The sequence below is a fragment of the Chiloscyllium plagiosum genome, chromosome 1 (assembly GCF_004010195.1).
Source record: "Chiloscyllium plagiosum isolate BGI_BamShark_2017 chromosome 1, ASM401019v2, whole genome shotgun sequence".
NCBI classification, from domain to species: Eukaryota; Metazoa; Chordata; class Chondrichthyes; order Orectolobiformes; family Hemiscylliidae; genus Chiloscyllium; species Chiloscyllium plagiosum.
In genome coordinates, this window is record NC_057710.1 from 54,829,964 (window position 1) to 54,852,038 (window position 22,075).

The 22,075-nt window shown below is 41.8% G+C and overlaps 1 protein-coding gene across 1 annotated transcript in view; it reads right to left on the reverse strand.

The window, feature by feature from the left end:
- Window positions 1-5,009: 5,009 nt before the first annotated feature.
- The window catches only part of pik3c3 (phosphatidylinositol 3-kinase, catalytic subunit type 3), a 122,156-nt gene continuing 105,090 nt past the window's right edge, over window positions 5,010-22,075 (reverse strand). Inside the window, exons 23-25 of the mRNA XM_043686708.1 lie at window positions 18,022-18,112; window positions 6,140-6,265; window positions 5,010-5,648 (exon numbers count right to left, since the gene is read on the reverse strand). Coding sequence (XP_043542643.1) covers window positions 5,634-5,648; window positions 6,140-6,265; window positions 18,022-18,112 — 232 coding nt within the window. The 3' untranslated portion in view covers window positions 5,010-5,633. The remainder of the gene's footprint in view (window positions 5,649-6,139; window positions 6,266-18,021; window positions 18,113-22,075) is intronic.

Sequence of the window (22,075 nt, forward strand, 5' to 3'; positions counted from 1 at the left end):
TTTTTTCTCTGCGTATTTCCTTCTTAGTAATCCTCTGTTGTTCTTTAAAAGCTTCCCAGTCCTCCGTTTTCCCACTTATCTTTTCTATGTTATACTTTTTCTCTTTTAACTTTATATGTTTCTTAACTTCCCTCATTAGCCACAGCCACCCATGCCTCCTCCTAGGATCTTTCTTCCTTTTTGGAATGAACTGATCCTGCAACTTCTGCATTAAACACAGAAATATCCGCCATTGTTCCTCCATGGTCATCCCTGCTAAGGTATTGCACCATTGATTTTGGCCAGCTCCTCCCTCATAGCTCCATCGTTTCCTTTATTCAACTGAAAAATTGTCACTTCCGATTGTACCCTCTCCCTCTCAAATTGCAGATTGAAGCTTATTGTATTATGGTCACTACTTCCCAATGGCTCCTTCACTTCGAGGTCCCTGACCAACTCTGGTTCGTTGCACAATACCAGTTCCAGAATTGCCTTCTCCCTGGTCGGCTCCAGCACCAGCTGTTCTAAGAATCCATCTCTGAGGCACTCCACAAAGTCTCCTTCTTGAGGTCCAATACCATCCTGATTCTCCCAGTCTACCTGCATGTTGAAATTCCCCATAACAACTGTAGTAACATCTTTGTGACAGGCCAATTTCAGCTTCTGATTTAACTTACATCCGAAATCCAGACTACTGTTTGGGTGCCTGTAGATAACTCCCAAGAGGGTCTTTTTACCCTTAGTATTTCGCAGCTCTATCCACACTGACTCTACATCCCCTGACTCTAGGTCCCCCCGCGCAAGGGACTGAATATCCTCCTTTACCAACAAGGCCACCCCACCCCCTCTGCCCGTCAGTCTGTCCTTACAAAAGCATGTGTAGCCTTGAATATTCATTTCCCAGGCCTTGTCCACTTGAAGCCACGTCTCAGTTATCCCCACAATATCGTATCTGCCAATTTCCAAAAGAGCCTCAAGCTCATCCATCTTATTTCTAATGTTTCGTGCATTCATGTGTAGTATTTTTAATTTGTTACTGCCCTCACCCTTCCCATCAACTCCTATTTCACTCAACCTTACACCATGATCCCTTTCTGAGATTTCTGCCTCATTGATACAGTTGACTTTCTTGACTTTCCTTGTTCTAACTTTCCCTCCAATTTCCTTCTTCAACATCCAGTTTGTCACTTCCCCCCGCTACTTAGTTTAAACGTAGCTGTGTTGCAGTAGCAAACCTGCCTGCCAGAATGCTGGTCCCTAACCGATTAAGGTGCAAACCGTCTTTGTAGAATTTATGCTTATCACAAAACATACCCCAGTGATCCAAGAATTTAAATCCTTTCTTCCTGCACCAGTTCCCCAGCCATACGTTCAAGTCCATTATCTCCCTATTTCTGGCCTCACCAGCCTGAGGAACTGGAAGCAAACCGGAGATAACCACCTTGGACGTCCTGCTTTTCAGCCTTCTTCCTAGTTCTCCGAAGTCCAGCTGTAGTATGTTCCTCCCCTTCTTCCCGACATCATTTGTGCCGACATGTACCACCACCTTCGTCCTTGAGGATTTCCTGCACTCTGTCTGTGATGTCTTTAACCCTGGCACCAGGAAGGCAACACACCATCCTTAAATCCCGTCTGCTGCCACAAAAACCCCGGTCAGTTCCTCTCGCTATGGAGTCCCCTATTACCACGGCTCTGTGAATGTCCGACTCTTACGCTCTGTCTCCACGCCAACATTTGATTGACAGACCTGGCCGCCTCGCAGACTGGCAGTGTCATCTGTCTCTACTGTTTCCAAAAGATTCAACTTGTTCCTGACAGGTACTTGCCCCGGGGTCTCTTGCACCTGTCTCTTTTCTGCCTTCCTCATCGTCTGTTCTCTTCTGCTCTTCTCTGGTACGATTGGTGTAATAATCTCGCTGAAGGTCTTGTCAAGAAAGATCTTGTTCTCTCGGATGAACCTAAGGTCCTCGAGTTCTTTCATCAGTGCTGCAATATGCTCTCTGTCAGTAGCTGAATGTGCACACACTTTCCACACTTATACGAGCCAGAGTAGTTGACCTCCCACATCAAGCACGTAGCGCACTGAACCAGCTTGGCAGTCACGTCTTCACCCTCTTTTGGCGTAATCACTTCACTCAACCTCCTTGTCAAAGACTCCTGAGTTAAAGCCTCACTCTTCAATCCACAGGAACTTCCTTGGACCCTCTTTTTGGGGCAAGTCTGTGGACTTTTAATTTAGGTTAGAGGAGGAGGGAGGGAGAGACGCCCTACTTTGTAGGACCTGGGGTCTAGAACACACCCACTCAAATAACAATCACTTACCTTCCCGACCGGCTTTGCGCTCCGACTTCACTTCCGCCCAGCTCCCTCCGCTCTCTGATGCGAAAAGCTACTTCTCACAATATTTTAAGTATATGCTGACCCAAAGATTGTTCAGTTTGAAAGCTGGCGCTGTGAGCTACATAATGTTGCACATGTTAGCTTCCTTTGAAAAATAAAGTAATCTCTCAAATCAATGCTTTTTCTTCTCCATTTTTTTTGTAGCCGATTTGACTTTGAAGCAAATATTGCAAATACTGTCTGGTGCATGTTGTGCACTGTTCACTTACAGAATTTTCTAATCAGACATGTTAAAGGGAGGCACGCTCACCCCAGTTTGCGATGCTTCATGGAGGACACTGCTCTTCTGATATTTCATTAAGTTTATGCAAAACCTGTAAGTTTATGCTAAGTTTGACAAATAGCATAGCCCTGTATTAACTTGTGGAGTTAATACACATTTAAGGTTACATTGACATTTCATACTTTAATAAAGCAAATGGATTATCTCATACACCATCCATTTAATCACCATTCCAGGTTGTAAAGCTCAAGATTCTCATTAGTCATGACACATCCCATGAAAGTTAGGATCAATGATGTTGCTCATGCTTGTAGCCCTTTTGCATTTCAAGTAGATTACTGATGTGGTGATAAATACAGCATTACTTGAAGGGTCATCTGCTCAGTTATATTGGTTTACTATAATTTGCTTTAACAGAATTTCTGATAACGGATTTTTATCTTGGCATCTATACAGGAATAATTCCACAAAATTAAACACCAGGTGGAATGCAATTGGTGTAACCTACATTCTCATGATTGTTCACTCTTTTAAAAAAAAAGCTTGCAGATAAGAAAAAGACAGTGTTTCCACGCACCTGCAGGCCTCATCTTGCAGTGGCTCCAATTTGAAGGAGCTACTGAATAAGCTTCAATGATGTTTTTGCATTACATTATATTTTAAGTAAACACTGCAGCCAACGAATACCAGAGTGGGTCTCTGGGCTACCACACCACTCATACAATGATCTAGTGTATAATATAGCAAAATGTGTCAAATTCCAGAAGCATAATCATGGGCATAAAGTATTAATCAAGAAGATTGTGGTGTTCTGAATGTCACATTTTGGGAAAGCAAATCAAGGCAGGACTTATACACTTAATAACAAAGAACAAAGAAAGTTCTCAGCACAGGAATCGGCCCTTTGGCCCTCCAAGCCTGAGCCGATCCAAATGTACCGTTTAAACCTGTCAGTCAATTCCTAAGCATCTCTACTTCCTACCTACTCATGCATTTATCCAGACACATCTTAAATGAATCTACCGTGCCTGCCTCTAACACCTCTGCTGGCAAGGCGTTCCAACCGCCTACCACCCTCTGTGTGAAGTACTTGCCGCGTGTATTTTAATGTTAAATCCTGGGGAGTGTTGCTAAACAAAGACACCTTGGAGTGCAGGTTCATAGCTCCTTGAAAGTGGAGTCGCAAGTAGATAGGATAGTGAAGGCGGCATTTCCTTTATTGGTCAGAGTATTGAGTACAGGAGTTGGGAGGTCATGTTGCAGCTGTATGGGACATTGGTTGGGCCACTGTTGGAATATTGCATGCAATTCTGGTCTTCTTCCTATCAGAAAGATGTTGTGAAACTTGAAAGGGTTCAGAAAAGATTCATAAGACTGTTGCCAGGGTTGGAGGGTTTGAGCTATAGGGAGAGGCTGAACAGGTTGGGGTTGTTTTCCCTGGAGCGTCTGAGGCTGAGGGGTGACCTTATAGAGTTTTATAAAATCATGAGGGGCATGGATAGGATAAATAGACAAAGTCTTTTCCCTGGGGTGGGGGGGGGTCTAGAACTAGAGAGCATAGGTTTAGAGTGAGAGGGAAAAGATATAAGGGGCAACTTTTTCATTCAGAGGGTGGTACGTGTATGGAATGAGCTGCCAGAGGAAGTGGTGGAGGCTGATACAATTGCAACATTTAAAAGGCACCTGGATTGGTATATGAATTGGAAGGGTTTGGAGGGATATGGGCCGGTGCTAGCAGATGGGACTAGATTGGGTTGGGACATCTGGTAGGTATGGACGAGTTGGACTGAAGGGTCTGTTTCCGTGCTGTACATCTCTATGACTCGGTCAAATTTTCAGTGTTATTGTAGTTTCATTAATTGAGATTTAGACTTGTTGCAGGCAGTGGAGAGGGGTCAAATCAGTCACTTGTTGCAAAATACCAATCTGACATGCTTTATTGGCTACAGTATTCACAAGATTGGACCAGTTAAGTTCTTTGTCAACATTCACTCAGAATATTGGCAAGGAATTCAATGCTGGCATCGCTATTGAATTTCAAATGGTGGTGGTTAGACCCTGACTTGTTGGCGATTGTTGTTGCCTTGCAGTTGTTTTGGCACTTCTCACTATTAGTCCAAACTTGGCCATATCCAGGTCTTACATTAGTGCATAGGTACTTGAGACATTGAAAACTTCCAGTGCCATAAACATTGATCATCAGTAATCAGTTCCACATCTGAGCATATGATGCGTAATGGATTTGATGAAGCATGCGGAGGGTGACCAGTCACGGCATATTACTGGGGGAATACTTAAAAACGTTCTAAAGATTGGATGAGGAGCTTCCAACATCCACAGCGATCATCCATATCTTACCTAGCCATTAGATAACATCTGAATAGCAAAAAGGACCACACAAATTAACAAATTTTATGTCATTTATTACTTTATATACAGCACTGTTGAAATTATTTATAAAAAAAACTTCTATAATGCAATTTTGTCCAAAAACAAAAAAAAAGCTTTAACTGTGAATTTTCCAAGAGATTAACGTATTGTGTAAAACAGTTTGCCCCAAAGTTGAAAGATGATACTTTAGACAATAACAGCATTCAATGGTTTCAACATTGTTCAAACGTTTTAATGGTGACAGCTTGAATGCAAAAAAAAATGTTTTGTGTTATTTTCCCCTAGAATTAAATGACAGAAGTTGCAAAGAATAAATTTGTTACAATATACACCACTGGTCACTTGAAGTAATCCACCAGAACTCTGTAAGAAAATAACTTTGCTGCAGTTTTCCCTGGGATGTCACTAAACACTTGGTTCAGTCCTCTCACTACTGACCACTGAAAAGATTAGCACAGTGGATATATACTCAATTATTTTGCTGTCCAAATCATAGTGCATAATGTTTCCTTAGCGTTGAATCATTTATGAAAGGAACTGCAGTTTAATTTGCTCTTGTGCAGTAACCCTCACATCTCGCAACTGATAAGATTCTTATTCACTGGTCATGGCATGTTGAGCCTCTCCAGAAACACAGTATTTATCTTCTCCAGTACTAAAAAGAAAAGGAAGAGTTGAATGCTATATCATCTAGAAATTCGCAACCTGTTTGCTGATTTATAATCACCTTTCTTATAGCTATAGTAAAATCTGAAAATGTTGTAAATTATTCCTTATTGCACAGCTGTGCTCACTGTATACACTAATATCGAGACTGTGTTTTACTTGAAATATGTCAAAAGTGATATGGAAAATGATGAGAATCTGGATTAAAGTCAATACATAGCTGCAACTGCAAAAAAACTAAATGAGTTGACATTGAAACATTTCAGATGCCAGAAACAGACCAATTTCTGTGAATTTATAAGATGAGATTTCAAAATAGCAAGTTCACAAAAACATTACCTTAAAGATGGAAGAATGGGAAGTCTGATAATTGACAATTTTTTACATGTTCCTAGATTAGCTTGAATGAAGTTTTTGCTAACTACATTAAGAGTTAAAAACTTTAAGTAAAAAAAAATGCAAATTTTATTTTCTACCAACCTGAGCAAATTTGTGTATCTGTTCCACGACAGCAGCAAACAAGGCACCGACACTTTCATCGATCAAACTCTGCATGTAATGAACTGCTTCTTCATCAGAAAGATCAAGGCGGAACTTGTCCTGCACCTGTACGAAGGATAAGCACATTTAAATAAATATACAAACAAATTCACAACTTGTATCAATAATTTTTAAACTTATAGTTTTCCTAACTGCAGATTAGGATAATTTAAATACAAAGATGTCTAGTACTCTTTATTTGGGGGAATGAAGAACTCCAGTTACTACTAGGGTTGTGTTTTCTCTGAAACATCAAATAATTGCACTACTGTAACACTGGAAAATTGTTCATTAGCAAGATAAAAAAAATAGCTATTACTTTTTTCCAACAACTAACACTGCTAATGATTAACAAGGCACAAAAATTATAAATAAAGATATTTTAAAAAGACTTAATGGTTGCACAAACAATTATTATGATGCCAATGAGACGTAGTCTACTATAGTCACCTTCTATTAGTGCTAGAAAGCTTTGATATTTCACAGTTGAATGAATTGAACAATGATGTTATCTCACATACAAGAAAATATTTAATTTATAAAACTCTACGTAAGAGTTTGCCTTTTAAAGTTTGCTTATAGCATGGGGAAGTTCACTTTTCAATCTTTACTTGTGTCTGCAAGTAGACCCTAAAGCGGTATACATGAGCATTAAGGGCAATGACATGCAAAATAATCGATCTCAGCCAGAATAGAATGTTCCGAGGAACACCTCGGATAGAATCAAAAATTAGCTCTTAAAAACTTCCTTTTGCCCTAACATAACCAGGTAGCATGCTTTTCACTTTAAGCATCCTAAAGAGAAGGCCACAGTTGAAAAGCGATAGTGCTTTTTTAAAAGTTTTATTCTGTAATCTAAAATTACGTATGGTTTCAAAAAAGCATCTTTGAATCTTTTATATACACTTTACACCTACAAACATTGTATGTTACAGGTTTTCCTTTTATCCCAGTTATGCTGACCAAAAAAAAAATCAAAATTTTGATTCATTGTCTACACTTCATTACCATACTAGCACTTCTGGTATTCCATTTTTCATTCAGCTCATCTAATTCACTGCTTAAAAATTTTAACATGCCAGATGTCTGTACTAGACTAATCAAAGTATCCTGGTACAGTGATTAACTCTTACATCTGTCCTACCACATAAACAGAGTTTAATCAGAATTTCTCACTATGAACAACATGAAGGTCACCTTCACTTGTACAAGCACTTAAGCATAAAATGTTACACAATTTAAACAAAACAAAAATCATTTCAAGTTGAATATGGAATCTTTTGTCCTCAACAATGTTGGTATCCAGCACCCATTTATACACAGTGACCAAAACTGTCAAGTGGATGATCATCTTGGCCTCTTCCTGAGGTTCTTCAAAATAGCATCAGTGGGGCTTGGAGGAGGAAGGCGGCTTCAGTCGCAATGGTGATAGGGGACCGGCAGTGAGTCAGCTGCGATAACAGTGGCTGTGCACATATGGTGGCCGCAAAGTGGAGGCGATCCCATGGCAAGTTGGAAAAGCTCATAAAGACACTGAAGGCGATGATTGTTGTGAGGCATAACAAGGAGGAAAGGTGATGAACTCTTTTGCTTTATTTTTTGGTGTTATATCCTGTATCTTGCTAAAATCTGTGTTTTAAGACGGCACCAGACAGCGGTGACACCAAACAACACGTTCCACTGTATTTGCAATACACGTGACAGTAAGTAAATGAATACCAATGAATCGATAGACACCTGTCAGTATCAAGATAACTTGGTGCATTATTCCACATGTTGTTAAGCAACATTTGGGTATATGAACACTGCAAAAGTCAAAGGCTCTACCAAAATCTCATTGTAGCACTAAAGACCTGTATGCCAGATCTGGCAACCTCTGATCTAAAGTGCTCCAATGCAACTAGGACAGTACCCAATGTAATAAAATATTATTTAGCATTTATCCTGACCGTAAAAACAAGCTAGCCAGAATCATTTACCACCCTTTCAATCATTTACAAAAGTTGTCATCAATACTGCCAAATTCAGCCCACTCAAACATTTAAGTACAGGTTCCAACCTCATTTGTAGCCTTAATTCAGAAATAATTCAGGAGTAACAATAGGAGCCACCTTTGATGTCCAACTATCAAACGGTTTAAGCTAGGATCAAAGAAGCACCAACAATTGTGAGGTCTGGTGGTTGACTGGGAGGCAGTGGTTCAAACAGAAAGGTTACTCCAGTTCGTTTAGTTAATGCTGACATAGAATATAGACAAGACTGTCGAAAACCTAGATCACCACAACCAGGCCAGGTGTTAGAATTAGAGGTAGGTGAGCACTTTGGGGATAGTGACCATAATTCGGTGATTTTTCTCGTGATGATGGAGAGGGATAAGTGTGTACTACAGGGCAAGAGTTATAGCTGGGGTCAGGGAAATTATGATGCGGTGAGGAATGACTTAGGATGTGTGGCTTGGAAAAGTAGACTCCAAGGCAAGAGTGTAAATGATATGTGGAGCTTGTTCAAGGAGCAACTATTGAGTGTCCTTGATAATTATGTACCTGTCAGGCAGGGAGGAAAGGGTCGTGCGAGGGAGCCGTGGTTTAATAAGGAATTGGAATCCCTTGTTAAATGGAAGAGGGCGGCCTATCTCAAGATGAGACGTGAAGGTTCAATTGGGGCGATTGAGAGTTATAGGGTAGCCAGGAAGGACCTGAAGAGAGAGCTAAGAGCAGCAAGGAGGGGACATGAAAGGTCCTAAGTCGGTAGGATTAGGGAAAACCCTAAGGCTTTCTATAGGTATGATAGGAATAAAAGAATGACTAGGGTAGGAATAGGTCCAGTCAAGGATAGTAGTGGGAAGTTGCGTGTGGAGGCGGAAGAGATTGGGGAGACACTGAATGAATACTTTTCTTCAGTATTCACTCAGGAACAGGGCATTGTTGGCGGTGAGAATACTGAGGCACAAATAAGTAGAATGGATGGCTTTGAGGTATGTAGAGAAGAGGTGTTGGAAATCCTGGAAAAGGTGAAAATAGATAAGTCCCCTGGGCCTGATGGCATTTATCCTAGGATTCTCTGGGAAGCAAGGGAGGAGATTGCAGAGCCATTGGCCTTAATTTTTATGTCCTCTTTGTCTACAGGAGTAGTCCCAGAAGACTGGAGGATAGCAAATGTGGTCCCCTTGTTCAAAAAGGGGAGTAGGGATAGCCCTAGTAACTATAGGCCGGTGAGTCTCACTTCTGTTGTGGGCAAAGTCTTAGAGAGAATTGTAAGGGATAGGATTTATGCACATCTAGATAGGAATAATGTGATCAAGGATAGTCAGCATGGTTTTGTGAAGGGCAAGTCGTGCCTCACAAACCTTATTGAATTCTTTGAAAAGGTGACGAAGGAGGTTGATGAAGGGAAAGCGGTAGATGTGGTATATATGGATTTTAGTAAGGCGTTTGATAAGGTTCCCCATGGTAGGCGACTGCAGAAAATACGGAGATATGGCATTGAGGGTGAGTTGGAGGTTTGGATTAGGAATTGGCTATATGGAAGAAGACAGAGGGTAGTAGTTGATGGCAAAGTTTCTTCATGGAGTGCCGTCACTAGCGGTGTTCCGCAAGGATCTGTTTTGGGACCATTGCTGTTTGTCATTTTTATAAATGACCTGGAAGAGGGGTTAGAAGGTTGGGTAAGCAAGTTTGCGGATGATACGAAAGTCGGAGGAGTTATTGACAGTGAGGAAGGATGTGGCAGGTTACAGCAAGATATAGAGAAGCTGCAGAGCTGGGCAGAAAGGTGGCAAATGGAATTCAATGTAGCTAAGTGTGAGGTGATTCACTTTGGGAAGAATAACAAAAAGATGGGGTACGGGGCTAATGGTCGGATACTTGGTAGTGTGGATGAGCAGAGGGATCTTGGTGTCCATGTACACAGATCTCTGAAAGTTGCCACCCAGGTAAATAGTGCGGTGAGGAAGGCATATGGCGTACTGGCTTTTATCGGTAGAGGAATTGAGTTCCGGAGTCCGGAGGTCATGATGCAGTTGTATAAGACTCTGGTACGACCGCATCTGGAATATTGTGTGCAGTTTTGGTCGCCATACTATAGGAAGGATGTGGAGGCACTGGAACGGGTGCAGAGGAGGTTTACCAGGATGTTGCCTGGTATGGAAGAAAAATCGTATGAGGAAAGACTGAGGCACTTGGGGCTGTTTTCACTAGAGAAAAGAAGGTTTACGGGTGACTTGATTGAGGTGTACAAGATGATTAGGGGGTTAGATAGGGTCAACAGTATGAACCTTTTCCCGCGTATTGAGGCGGGTATTACAAGGGGGCATAGCTTTAAACGAAGGGGGGGTAGATATAGGACTGAAGTTACGGGTAGGTTCTTCACTCAGCGAGTCGTAAGTTCATCGAATGCCCTGCCAGTACTGTGGTCATGTTGCAGTTGTATAAGACTCTGGAGTATTGTGTGCAGTTTTGGTCGTCATATTATAGGAAGGATGTGGAGGCACTGGAACGGGTGCAGAGGAGGTTTACCAGGATGTTGCCTGGTATGGTAGGAAGATCGTATGAGGAAAGGCTGAGGCACTTGGGGCTGTTTTCATTGGAGAAAAGAAGGTTTAGGGGTGACTTGATTGAGGTGTATAAGATGATTAGGGGGTTAGATAGGGTTGACAGTGTGAACCTTTTCCCGCGTATGGAGTCGGGTATTACAAGGGGGCATAGCTTTAAATTAAGGGGGGGTAGATATAGGACTGAAGTTAGGGGTAGGTTCTTCACTCAGCGAGTCGTAAGTTCATGGAATGCCCTGCCAGCAGCAGTGGTGGACTCTCCCTCTTTATGGGCATTTAAGCGGGCATTGGATAGGTATATGGAGGATAGTGGGTTAGTATAGGTTAGGTGGGCTTGGATCGGCGCAACATCGAGGGCCAAAGGGCCTGTACTGCGCTGTATTCTTCTATGTTCTAACCTAAAGGATATCACTGAAATGTTCCAGGAAAGCATCCTCAGCCATTTCTATGAATGGTCAATTGTTACGACACTGAATCCTTTTGTTAATTAAACCAAACACCCAGAAAAGCTCCCCTTGTCTCGTGATCCTTTTTTTAAGATTCCCCACAGTGTGGAAACAGGCTCTTTGGCCCAACCAGTCCATACCGACCCTCCGAAGAGTAACCCACCCAGACCCATTTCCCTCTGACTAATGCACCTAGCACTATGGACAATTTAGCATGGCCAGTTCACCTAACCTACACATCTTTGGACTGTGGGAGGAAACCGGAGCACCTGGAGGAAACCCACGCAGACACGGGAAGAATGTGCAAACTCCACACAGACAGTCGCCAGAGGCTGGAATCGAACCTGGGACCCTGGTGTTGTGAGGCAGCAGTGCTAACCACTGAGCCACTGTGCCACTATTAGAATATGAGTGACAGAGAACAGTCGGAGTGGATCGAGCTCAGTCGGAGCGGATCGAGCTCAGTGCAGCGGCAACAAGATCAGTCAGAGCGGGAGAGGATCGGATCGAACTCAGTCAGAGCGGATCGAGCCTTCAGTGAATTCAGAGCTGGACCTCCTGTAATGATATCAGGGCAGATTTAAGCACTGAGAGAAAAGTAAAGGAGACAGACAAGAGTGTAAAGTCCTTTTTTGTCGTTTCTTGTTTATTAGATGGGGAGAGTCATTATGCGTGAGTGAAAAGGAAATCCGATTTGATGAGTAGTGGGCAAGGTTGAGTGATTGGTTCCGAGTTTATTGTTTGCAGTTGATGCAGTTTACGATGGCAGGAAAGCTCAGCCCTGTGGTATGCTCCTCCTGCACTATGTGGGAACATCAGGGACATGTTAAGTATCCATGGTGACCACATTTGCAGGAAGTGCATTCAGCTGCAACTCCTGATGGACCACATGCAGCAGCTGAATCTGCAGATGGACTCACTGTAGAACACCATGAGGCTGAGAACATCATGGATAACATGCTTAGTGAGCTGGTTATACTACAAGTAAGGCCTACACAGGCAGAAAGGTGTTGGGTGACCAGCTGGAAGACTAGCAAACACGGGCAGGTTGCGCAGGAATGCTCTGTGGGGTGGGGGGGTTGTTGTTGTTGTTGTTGCTTGGGGAGAGTATTGGTCACTGAGGGAAGCAGCAACATCCAAGTTTGTGGTGCCACAATTGGCACTGCTGCACAACAGGGAGGAGAAAGACTGGGAGGGCTTTAGTGATGGGGGATTCAATTGTAAGGGGAACTGACAGGCGGTTCTATGGCAGCAAACAAGCCTCTTGAATGGTATGTTGCTTCCCTGCTGCCAGGGTCAGGGATGTCTGGGTTGCTGCAAGACGTTCTGAAGTGTTTTTTTTGGGGGGGTGCATATGTGAACAGACAGCAGTCATAGAGATGCACAGCACAGAAACAGATCCTTCGGTCCAAATCATCCATGCCGATCAGATATCCTAACCTAATTTAGTCCCATTTGCCAGCAGTTGGACCATATCCCTCTAAACCCTTCTCATTCATATACACATCCAGATGTCTTTTAAAGGCTGTAATTGTACCAGCCTCCATCACTTCCTCTGGCAGCTCATTCCATACATGCACCAGCCTCTTTGTGAAGAAGCTCCCCATAAGTCCTTTTTATATCTTTCCCCGTCACTCTAAACCTATGCCCTCTCGTTCCAGACTCCCCCACCCCAGGGAAAAGACTTTGTCTATTTACCTATCTATGTCCCTCATGATTTTATAAACCTCTATCAGGTCACCCCTCAGTCTCTGACACTCCAGGGAAAACAGCCCAAGCCTATTCAACCTCTCCCTATTAGATCAAAACCACCAACCCTGGCAACATCCATATAAATCTTTTCTGAACCCTTTCAAGTTTCACAACATCCTTCGTATTTCCTTTTGGTATCAATAACATGGTTTAAAAAAAAGAAATAAGGTCCTGCAACAGGAATTGAGAGAGTCAGGTAACAGATAAGAGAGGAAGACTAAAGCTGTAATCTCCATGTTACATCTAGAGCCATGCACGGAGTACAGGGATAGGAAGATACATTAGATGAACGCATGGATAAAGGGAAAGGTGGGAAGGCTTTACAGTTTTGGATCATTTGAACAACATCTGGGGTAGTTGGGACCTATACATGCTGGACAGGTTGTATCTAAATGGGAAGGAGTCCAATATTCATGCTGAGAGGTCCTCCTCTCCTGATAGGGAGGTTTAAACTGATTTGGCAGGTACACAGTAGATGTAAATCAGGAGCAGGATCCAATCAGATACTGAAGTCGGTGGAGAAGACATCGTCATAGCAGCAGTCCAGAAAACCAAACTGCAACTATTTTAATGCAAGAAGCTTGACTGGTAAAGTGGAATAACTAAGAGCATAATCAGCACATGGGAATATGGTATTGTTGCAATCACTGAGACATGGTTGAAGGAAAAGCTGGCCTAGCAGCTCAACATTCCAGGGTATAGAAGCTTTAGAAGTGATAGGGAAGGAGTAAGAGAGGCCAGCATTGCATTATCGATAAAGGAAACCATCACTGCAGTAATAAGAGAGACATCCTAGAAGGGGCTTCAAATTAGGCCACCTGGGTAGAGCTCAGAAATTAAAAAGGGGTGATTACCTTGTTTGGATTATACTACAGGCCTCCCAAACGTCACTGGGGACAGAGGAGTAGATATGTAAATCACACAACGGTGCGAGAGAAACAGGGTTAGAGTTGTAAGGGATTTCAACTTTGTTAACGCCCCATACAGGTGGCATGGTGGCTCAGTGCCAGGTTCCATTCCAACCTCGACTTCAGTAAGGCTTTGATAAGGGCTAGTCCATACAGGTGGGATCCAAGTTGGTAAACTGGTTCCAAAATTGACTTACAAATATGAGGCAAAAGCAGCTGATGGTTTTATGATTGGAAGCTTGTGACCTACAGTGTAGAGCTGAAAATGTGTTGCTGGAAAAGCGCAGCAGGTCAGGCAGCATCCAAGGAGCAGGAGAATCGACGTTTCGGGCATATGCCCTTCTTCAGGAATGAGGAAAGTGTGTCCAGCAGGCTAAGATAAAAGTTAGGGAGGAGGGACTTGGGGGAGGGGCGTTGGGAATGCGATAGGTGGAGGGAGGTCAAGGTGAGGGTGATAGGCCGGAGTGGGGGTGGGGACGGAGAGGTCAGGAAGAAGATTGCAGGTTAGGAAGGCGGTGCTGAGTTCGAGGGATTTGACTGAGACAAGGTGGGGGGAGGGGAAATGAGGAAACTGGAGAAATCCGAGTTCATCCCTTGTGGTTGGAGGGTTCCTAGGTGGAAGATGAGGCATTCTTCCTCCAACCGTCGTGTTGCTATGGTCTGGCGATGGAGGAGTCCAAGGACCTGCATGTCCTTGGTGGAGTGGGAGGGGGAGTTGAAGTGTTGAGCCACGGGGTGGTTGGGTTGGTTAGTCCGGTGTTCTCTGAAACGTTCCGCAAGTATGCGGCCTGTCTCCCCAATATAGAGGAGGCCACATCGGGTGCAGCGGATGTAATAAATGATGTGGCACAGAGACAACTTACATCAACAACTTGGGGATGTCAACGTAAAAGGTATAATTAATAAGCTTGCAGATTAGTGGTGCTGTTGGTAGTGAGGAGGATTATCTCAGGCTACAGTTGGTAAACTGGGCAGAGCAATGGTAGATGGAATTTAATGCCGATAGTGAGAATTGGTGCATTTTGGGATGTCTGATAAGAGAAGCATATACACAATGAATGGTAGATCCCTAGGGTGTACTGAGGGACAAAGGGACCTGGAGGTGTTTAACATAGATAGACAGGGTGATGAAGGTGGAATATAGGATGCTTGCCTTCATTAGCCAGGCATATTCAAACAAGGAAGTCCTGATACAACTTTATAAAACATTGGCTCGTGTCCAGATGGAATATTGCATGCAGACCTGGTTGCCACACTGTCAGGAAGGATGTAACTGCACTGAGAGAGTGCACTGGAAATTCGCCAAGATGTCGTCTGTGATGTTGTCCAAGTTATAAGGAGAGATTGGATAGGCTTGGGCAGGGTGGGTGGGAAATGATTGAGGTATACAAAATTGAGAGGAATAGGCAGAGTAGATCATGACAATGGCTTCCTTAATGCAGATGTGTCTAAGACCAGAGGGTGAAAGTTTACGGTGAAGACTAAGTGGTTTGGAGGAGGAGATTAGAGAAAAAAACGTTTTACCCAAAGGGTGATCGAAATGTGGAATGAGCTGCCTGAGAGGGTAGTGGAGGCAGGTACTCTTGCAACATTTAAGAATCTTTGAGGAGAAAGTGAGGTCTGCAGATGCTGGAGATCAGAGCTGGAAATGTGTTGCTGGAAAAGCGCAGCAGGTCAGGCAGCATCCAGGGAACAGGAGAATCGACATTTCGGGCATAAGCCCTTCTTCAGGAATGAGGAAGGGCTTATGCCCGAAACGTCGATTCTCCTGTTCCCTGGATGCTGCCTGACCTGCTGCGCTTTTCCAGCAACACATTTCCAACATTTAAGAATCGTCTTGATGAGCACTTAAAATGTCAGGACATAGCAGGATATATACCAAGTTCAGGTAAATACCATTTGTGTAGCTTGGTGTTTGTTGGTTGGCATAGATAGGGTTGGCAACAGGACCTGCCTGTATACTTTCCGATATGTAAAATGAATATTAAAATAGAATTCAAAGGAATTGTATTTTAAGATTTCAAATCAATCTCAGTTAAAAAGGTCATAAATACTGATAAACACCATTATTGATTTGAATCCAAAAGAATTAGATTTTAGTTACGATATTAGAATAATTGTATAATGTAAAATTAAGATTGTGAAAGTTTCCTAAAACAATTAGGCAGTGGTAAGGAAATTAAGTGACTTGCTTCAAGGTTACACATGACCTGAAAGATTTTCATCTGTCCCTGTACAGTCTCAAGGCAAACAATCATATACATACAGGTAAACCTGACAAGACAGACTGGAGCAATCATTCTCAACAAATGTGATTACATCAAGAAAATGCCTACTGTGCTGAACAAAGGTTTCAAGTACAAATCACTACATCAAAGCAATCCAGATGTGCCATCATGGTCTGAATCAGTGTTAATTTAACTCATTAAAAACTTGTGTTGCTGAGTTCAGTTTAAATGATACCATGCAAGTCTAAATGGGAAGCACTGCCATGGGATCTCCACTGGGCTCAGCCTTGCTAACATCTGTGTTGGTTAACATGAGAACAGCACCTTTGCTAGAAAGGCCATAAACCTCCTACCCTTGTAAACTTTGGATTTGTCACATTTGCAATATACGAATCATCAGCTGCTAAGAACTTCTTTAAGCGACTTAATAAACACCATCCTGCATTTAGACTTATCACTTGAAATGGAGCAAAGAGTTATGTTTCCTCAATGTTATTAGCTGAGAATCTGTCAATGGGTTCTTAGCTATCTATCAAAAGCTTACATTTACTAGTCAATATCCTTTTTATTAATTATTAATTCATTCATGGGATGAGGGTGTCGCTAGTTAATCCAGAATTTATTGCCCATCCCTAATCAGGTCAGAGGGCAGTTAAGAGTCCACCACCTTACTACAGGTCTGATGTCACTGTAGGCCTGACCAGGTAAGGATGGCAGTTTCCTTCCCTGAAGGACATTAGTGAATGGTTTTCCTAACAATTGACCATGGATTTGTGGTCATTATTAGACTCTTAATTCCAGATACTTATTGAATTTAAATTTTACTCTCTGCCATGGTGAGATTTAAACCCAGGCCCCCAGAACATTACCAAAGTCTCTGGATTAACAGTCTAATGATAATACCACTCAGCTATTGCCTCCCCAATATACATGCTGAAATCCCTAAACACCCATGGGATAAGATCAATCTTATCAGCATTCTTGTGAATAGAGCCCAAGTTCATCATATAATCTTGATGCTGTGATAGAATATGTTGAAACTACCTTGTGAGACTCCAGATATCTTGATCAAATCATCACTCATATCACAAAAACTCATGAAAAAGGCCTCTATCCTCCACTTTTAGCTCTGAACAGTACCCAGTTTACTTCAGATAACCCTAGAAGGGGAATATGTCTCAGAAATCTGAACGCCAGGTGAGGTTAACTGTCTCATACTGCTATTATGCAGTAAACCCATGAGTGGTTTCCTCCACTAACGGGATACTGCTGCCAAGCCAAAAGACTTTTTGCCTAGCACACAAAGAGTAATGTGACACAGGAATTTTAGCAACAGTATGATGCCAGGTATGAAGGCTGTATATCCCAAAGACTGACAGACCATATCAAATACCACATCCCAATGATCAGTTGCTGCAAGCACATGTCAATTGTGTTTAACTACAGAGTGATGTTCCAAGCCTCAGTAAAGTATGTGCACCATTCACTCTGATTCTAATATTGGAAATCAGTTATTACATCTTCTGGACTGTGCTAAGTGTTACACTGGAAACCAATTTAACATCACCAGTCAGGCATATTGTGTGATACATCTGCATGTACCGGAAGCTACATATATAAATATACAGGACCCTGTTTTATGTAGGCAAAAGGAATTTGTACATACATTGCACTTGTAAGGGATCACAGGGACAGCCAATCTCAACTGTATTCTCAATGCAACACAATGACAGAATCTAATTGCCTGGTCTTAATTAAGATTGACAGTTAACTGCTCTTAACAATTCACCACAACAATGATGGGTGAAGCAATCAAGACCCTCTTCTCACACTATATAAAATGGCTTACCTTTTCTCAAGTTTGTTTATTTTCTGATTCTAATGAGTACAAGACAAAAAGCTTCACCATCTTGTCTCTTTTTAGCAATGTTTAAATTACCTTTTTCACAGTCTTGTCAGGTTCCAAAGCAATATCTGGAATGTTGGCATCTACCATTAGCGAGAACAGATTCAGTATGAGATTAGAGTATCTGGAAAAGCAGTAAATATTTTGGTAAGATTTTGGTTAATAGTCTGCTATGCATTCAAAACATTTATACTTATTTATTTCAACCCAAAAATGTGTCCCTACAGGAGGAAAGTTTGTTTAATGATTTGTTACTTTGCAAGTATTAAATTTAAAAAAAAGATGCTGTGAAGATTTTAAGTTTACAAGACACAGATACAGTCATAGGAATGTACAGCATGGAAACAGACCCTTCGGTCCAACTTGTCCGTGCCGACCAGATATCCTAAATTAACCTAGTCCCATTTGCCAGCACTTGGCGAATATCCTTTTGAATCCTTCCTCTTCATATATCCATCTGGATGCCTTTTAAATGTAATTGTACTAGCCTCCACCACTTCCTCTGGCAGCTTGTTCCATACATGCTCCATGCTTTGCATGAAAAAGTTGCCCCTTAGATTCTTTTTACATCTGTCCCCTCTCACCCTAAACCTTCGCCCTCTAGTTCTGGACTCCCCCACCACAGGGAAAAGACCTTGTCTATTTATCCTATTCATGCCCCTCATGATTTTATAAACCTCTATAAAAGGTCACTCCTCAGCCTCATATGCTTCAGGGAAAACAGCCCAAGCCTATTCAGCTTCTCCCTTTTACTTAAAGGCTCCAAACGAGGTAACATCCTTCTCTGAACCCTTCCAAGTTTCACAACATCCTTCCTACAGCAGGGAGACCAGAATTGCACACAATATTCCAAAAACGGCCGAACCAATGTCCTGAACAGCTGCAACATGACTTCGCAATTCCTATACTCAATACTCTGACCAATAGGAAAGCATATCAAACACCCTCTTCATTATCCTATTTACTTGTGACTCCACTTTCAAAGAACTCCATACCTGCACTTCAAGGTCTCTCTCTGTTCACCAACACTCCTCAGCACCTTACCATTAAGTGTATAAGTCCTGCCTTGATTTGCCTTTCCAAAATGCAACACCTCAGATTTATCTAAATTAAACTCCATCTGTCACTCCTTGGCCCATTGGCCCATCTGATCAAGATCCCATTGTACTCTGAGGTAACCACTATCACTTTCTACTACACCTCCAATTTTGGTGTCATCTGCAAACTTACTAACTTTACCTCTTAGGTTCACATCCAATCATCTATATAAATGACGAAAAGCTGTGGACCCAGCACAGATCCTTGTGGCACACCACTGGTCACAGGCCTCCAGTCTGAAAGGCAACCCTACACCACCACCCTCTGTCTTCTAACTTCGAGCCAGTCTGAAAACTAGTGTTTTAGAATGGTATCAGACTTCAGAGGTCAAACAACAGAATCAAAGTTGAAACCATTAAAAACCATTATATTTAATGGCAGTTATTCATTAGTGAGAAGTGACAGACAAGAACTTTTACTGTGCTAAATAAATTTACAAAAAGTAGCCAAAATCATGCCTCATGTTTTAGTTGTGCAGCAATATTTAAAGACATTGCTTAATAATTGCAAGACCCTACTCGGGGAAACACAGCTGTACTATTTCAAATAAATTCCGAAAATACCCACACGATATGGTCTCTCATGACCATTCTCTATTAATTTCATTTGCTAATTAGCTCTATTATTCAAAAGATATACTTTGTTCTGAATATTCTGTAATAGTTCATTACCTGGCCTTCTTCTGACTTTTGGCTAGTTTGCAGATGAAGGAATAGTATTTTTTTGCATTCATTCAAGGCCAGTAATAGTAGTAAGGATCTGAACATAAACCTTGGTTGTTAGCTTGCTTATAATTTTTCTCGTTTTAAAAAACTTCAAATTTATGGCTTCCTCTCATTTTTACATAAAGTCAATTCTTCAAACAACAATAAAAAGTTACATCATGACTTCTTAGTGTATCCGATTTGCTGATGAGAAAGCTTATTAAAACTTATATCTATGCATTCACAATGCATTCCTTCTAAAACATGTCAAATAAAATCTTTGAAAAATTTAAAGTTTAGCTAAAAAGGGCATTCATTTTTTGGATATTAAATGGCGCTGTTCTTCAACAAATTACGTCTTTCACTCACTGGAATTAGTTAGTATGGTGCCCATTTTGACTTCTGCACGTTTCAAGCTGTCTATTCTGTTGCTCTGACATAAAAGATACGTTCCTCCAAGGCAGATATTCGATTCACCATTGTCTTAATTTAATCATCCATCAATTATTTTTGTTACAAAGCAGTTCTTAACCATAGCTAATTCTTTACACTTATTTCATATGTCCCCAATATTAGTTACAAATGCCTTATTTCATTTCTTCCATTAATTTTGTCCTTTGTTTCTTCCCTTCTCTTTCAATATACATCTAAATTTTTTTTTAACTTAAGGTCAACAGTACCCTATTACGGTAGCTTGTGCAGCACATAATCAATTAACTTACTTGGTGACTGATGTATCATAGAACCCCTAAAGTATGTAAGCAGGCCATTAACCCAGTGAGTCCACACCAACCCTCTGAACAGCATCTCACCCAGACCCACTCCCTATCCCATCCCTGTAACCCTGCATTTCCCATGACTAATCTATCTAGCCTAAACATTCCTGGACACTATGGGCAATTTAGCACTGCTAATCCACCTAACCTGCCCATCACTGGACTGTGGGAGGAAACCAGAGCACACGAAGGAAACCCATGCAGACACAGGGAGAATGTTCAAACTCGACACAGCTAGTTGCCAGAAGGTAAAATTGAACTCAGGTCCCTGTACTGTGAGGGAGCAGTGCTACCCATGAGCCATCGTGCTACCCACTGAGCTAGTGAGCTGTCCATATAGTTTTGGTTTATTTTCTTCCAACCTTATTAAAATGTTCTACCTTTGTTCCAGTGAAGCTTAACTTACCAAATCATCCTCATCATTTTTTTTCTTTTACAATATTTGTTCATAAAATTTTTCTTTCAATTTCAGATTTCTAGAATTGAAAGCTTTTGCCTTTTTAATATATTATTAGCACTGATTTGATTCAAGCCAGAGTATTCTGAAAAAAACATTAAAATATGCAGGAAGACAGACAATTCACGAGCCAAACATCAGGATTCACTCAAATAGCAGCACCAAATTTGTTCAATGTATTGTTTATTCCCAATATTCCATCTCTCTTGCTGGCCATAACTCCAGATTTTCAGATAATTAACTTACTTCAGAGTAAACATTGCCCTCAAGTAATACATTAGCACATCGGGTTCTTCCTGTCCATAGGAAATAGGAACACGTAACAGCAATTTGGCTTCTTGAGCCCACTCCATCATGCAACTGAATCATGGCTGAATCTGACATTCCTCATATACATTTCCTGTATTTTTGCCACAACCCTGAATTCCGCAACCGATCAAGATTTTTTTTTTTAATCTCAGCCTTAAATATACGCAAGGACTCTGTCCCCACAATAGACAATAGGTGCAGGAGTACGCCATTCTGCCCTTCGAGCCTGCACCACCATTCAATATGATCATGGCTGATCAAACCCTGAATTCCGCAACCGATCAAGATTTTTTTTTTTAATCTCAGCCTTAAATATACGCAAGGACTCTGTCCCCACAATAGACAATAGGTGCAGGAGTACGCCATTCTGCCCTTCGAGCCTGCACCACCATTCAATATGATCATGGCTGATCATTCCTAATCAGTATCCTCTTCCTGCCTTATCTCCATAACCCTTGATTCCACTATCTTTGAGAGCTCTATCCAACTCTTTCTTAAATGAATCCAGAGACTGGGCCTCCACTGCCCTCTGGGGCAGAGCATCCCACACAGCCACCACTCTCTGGGTGAACAAGTTTCTCCTCATCTCTGTCCTAAATGATCTACCCCGTATTTTTAAGCTGTGTCCTCTGGTTCGACACTCACCCATCAGCGGAAACATGTTTCCTGCCTCCAGAGTGTCCAATCCTTTAATAATCAGATCCCTTCTCAGCCTTCTAAACTCAAGGGTATACAAGCCAAGT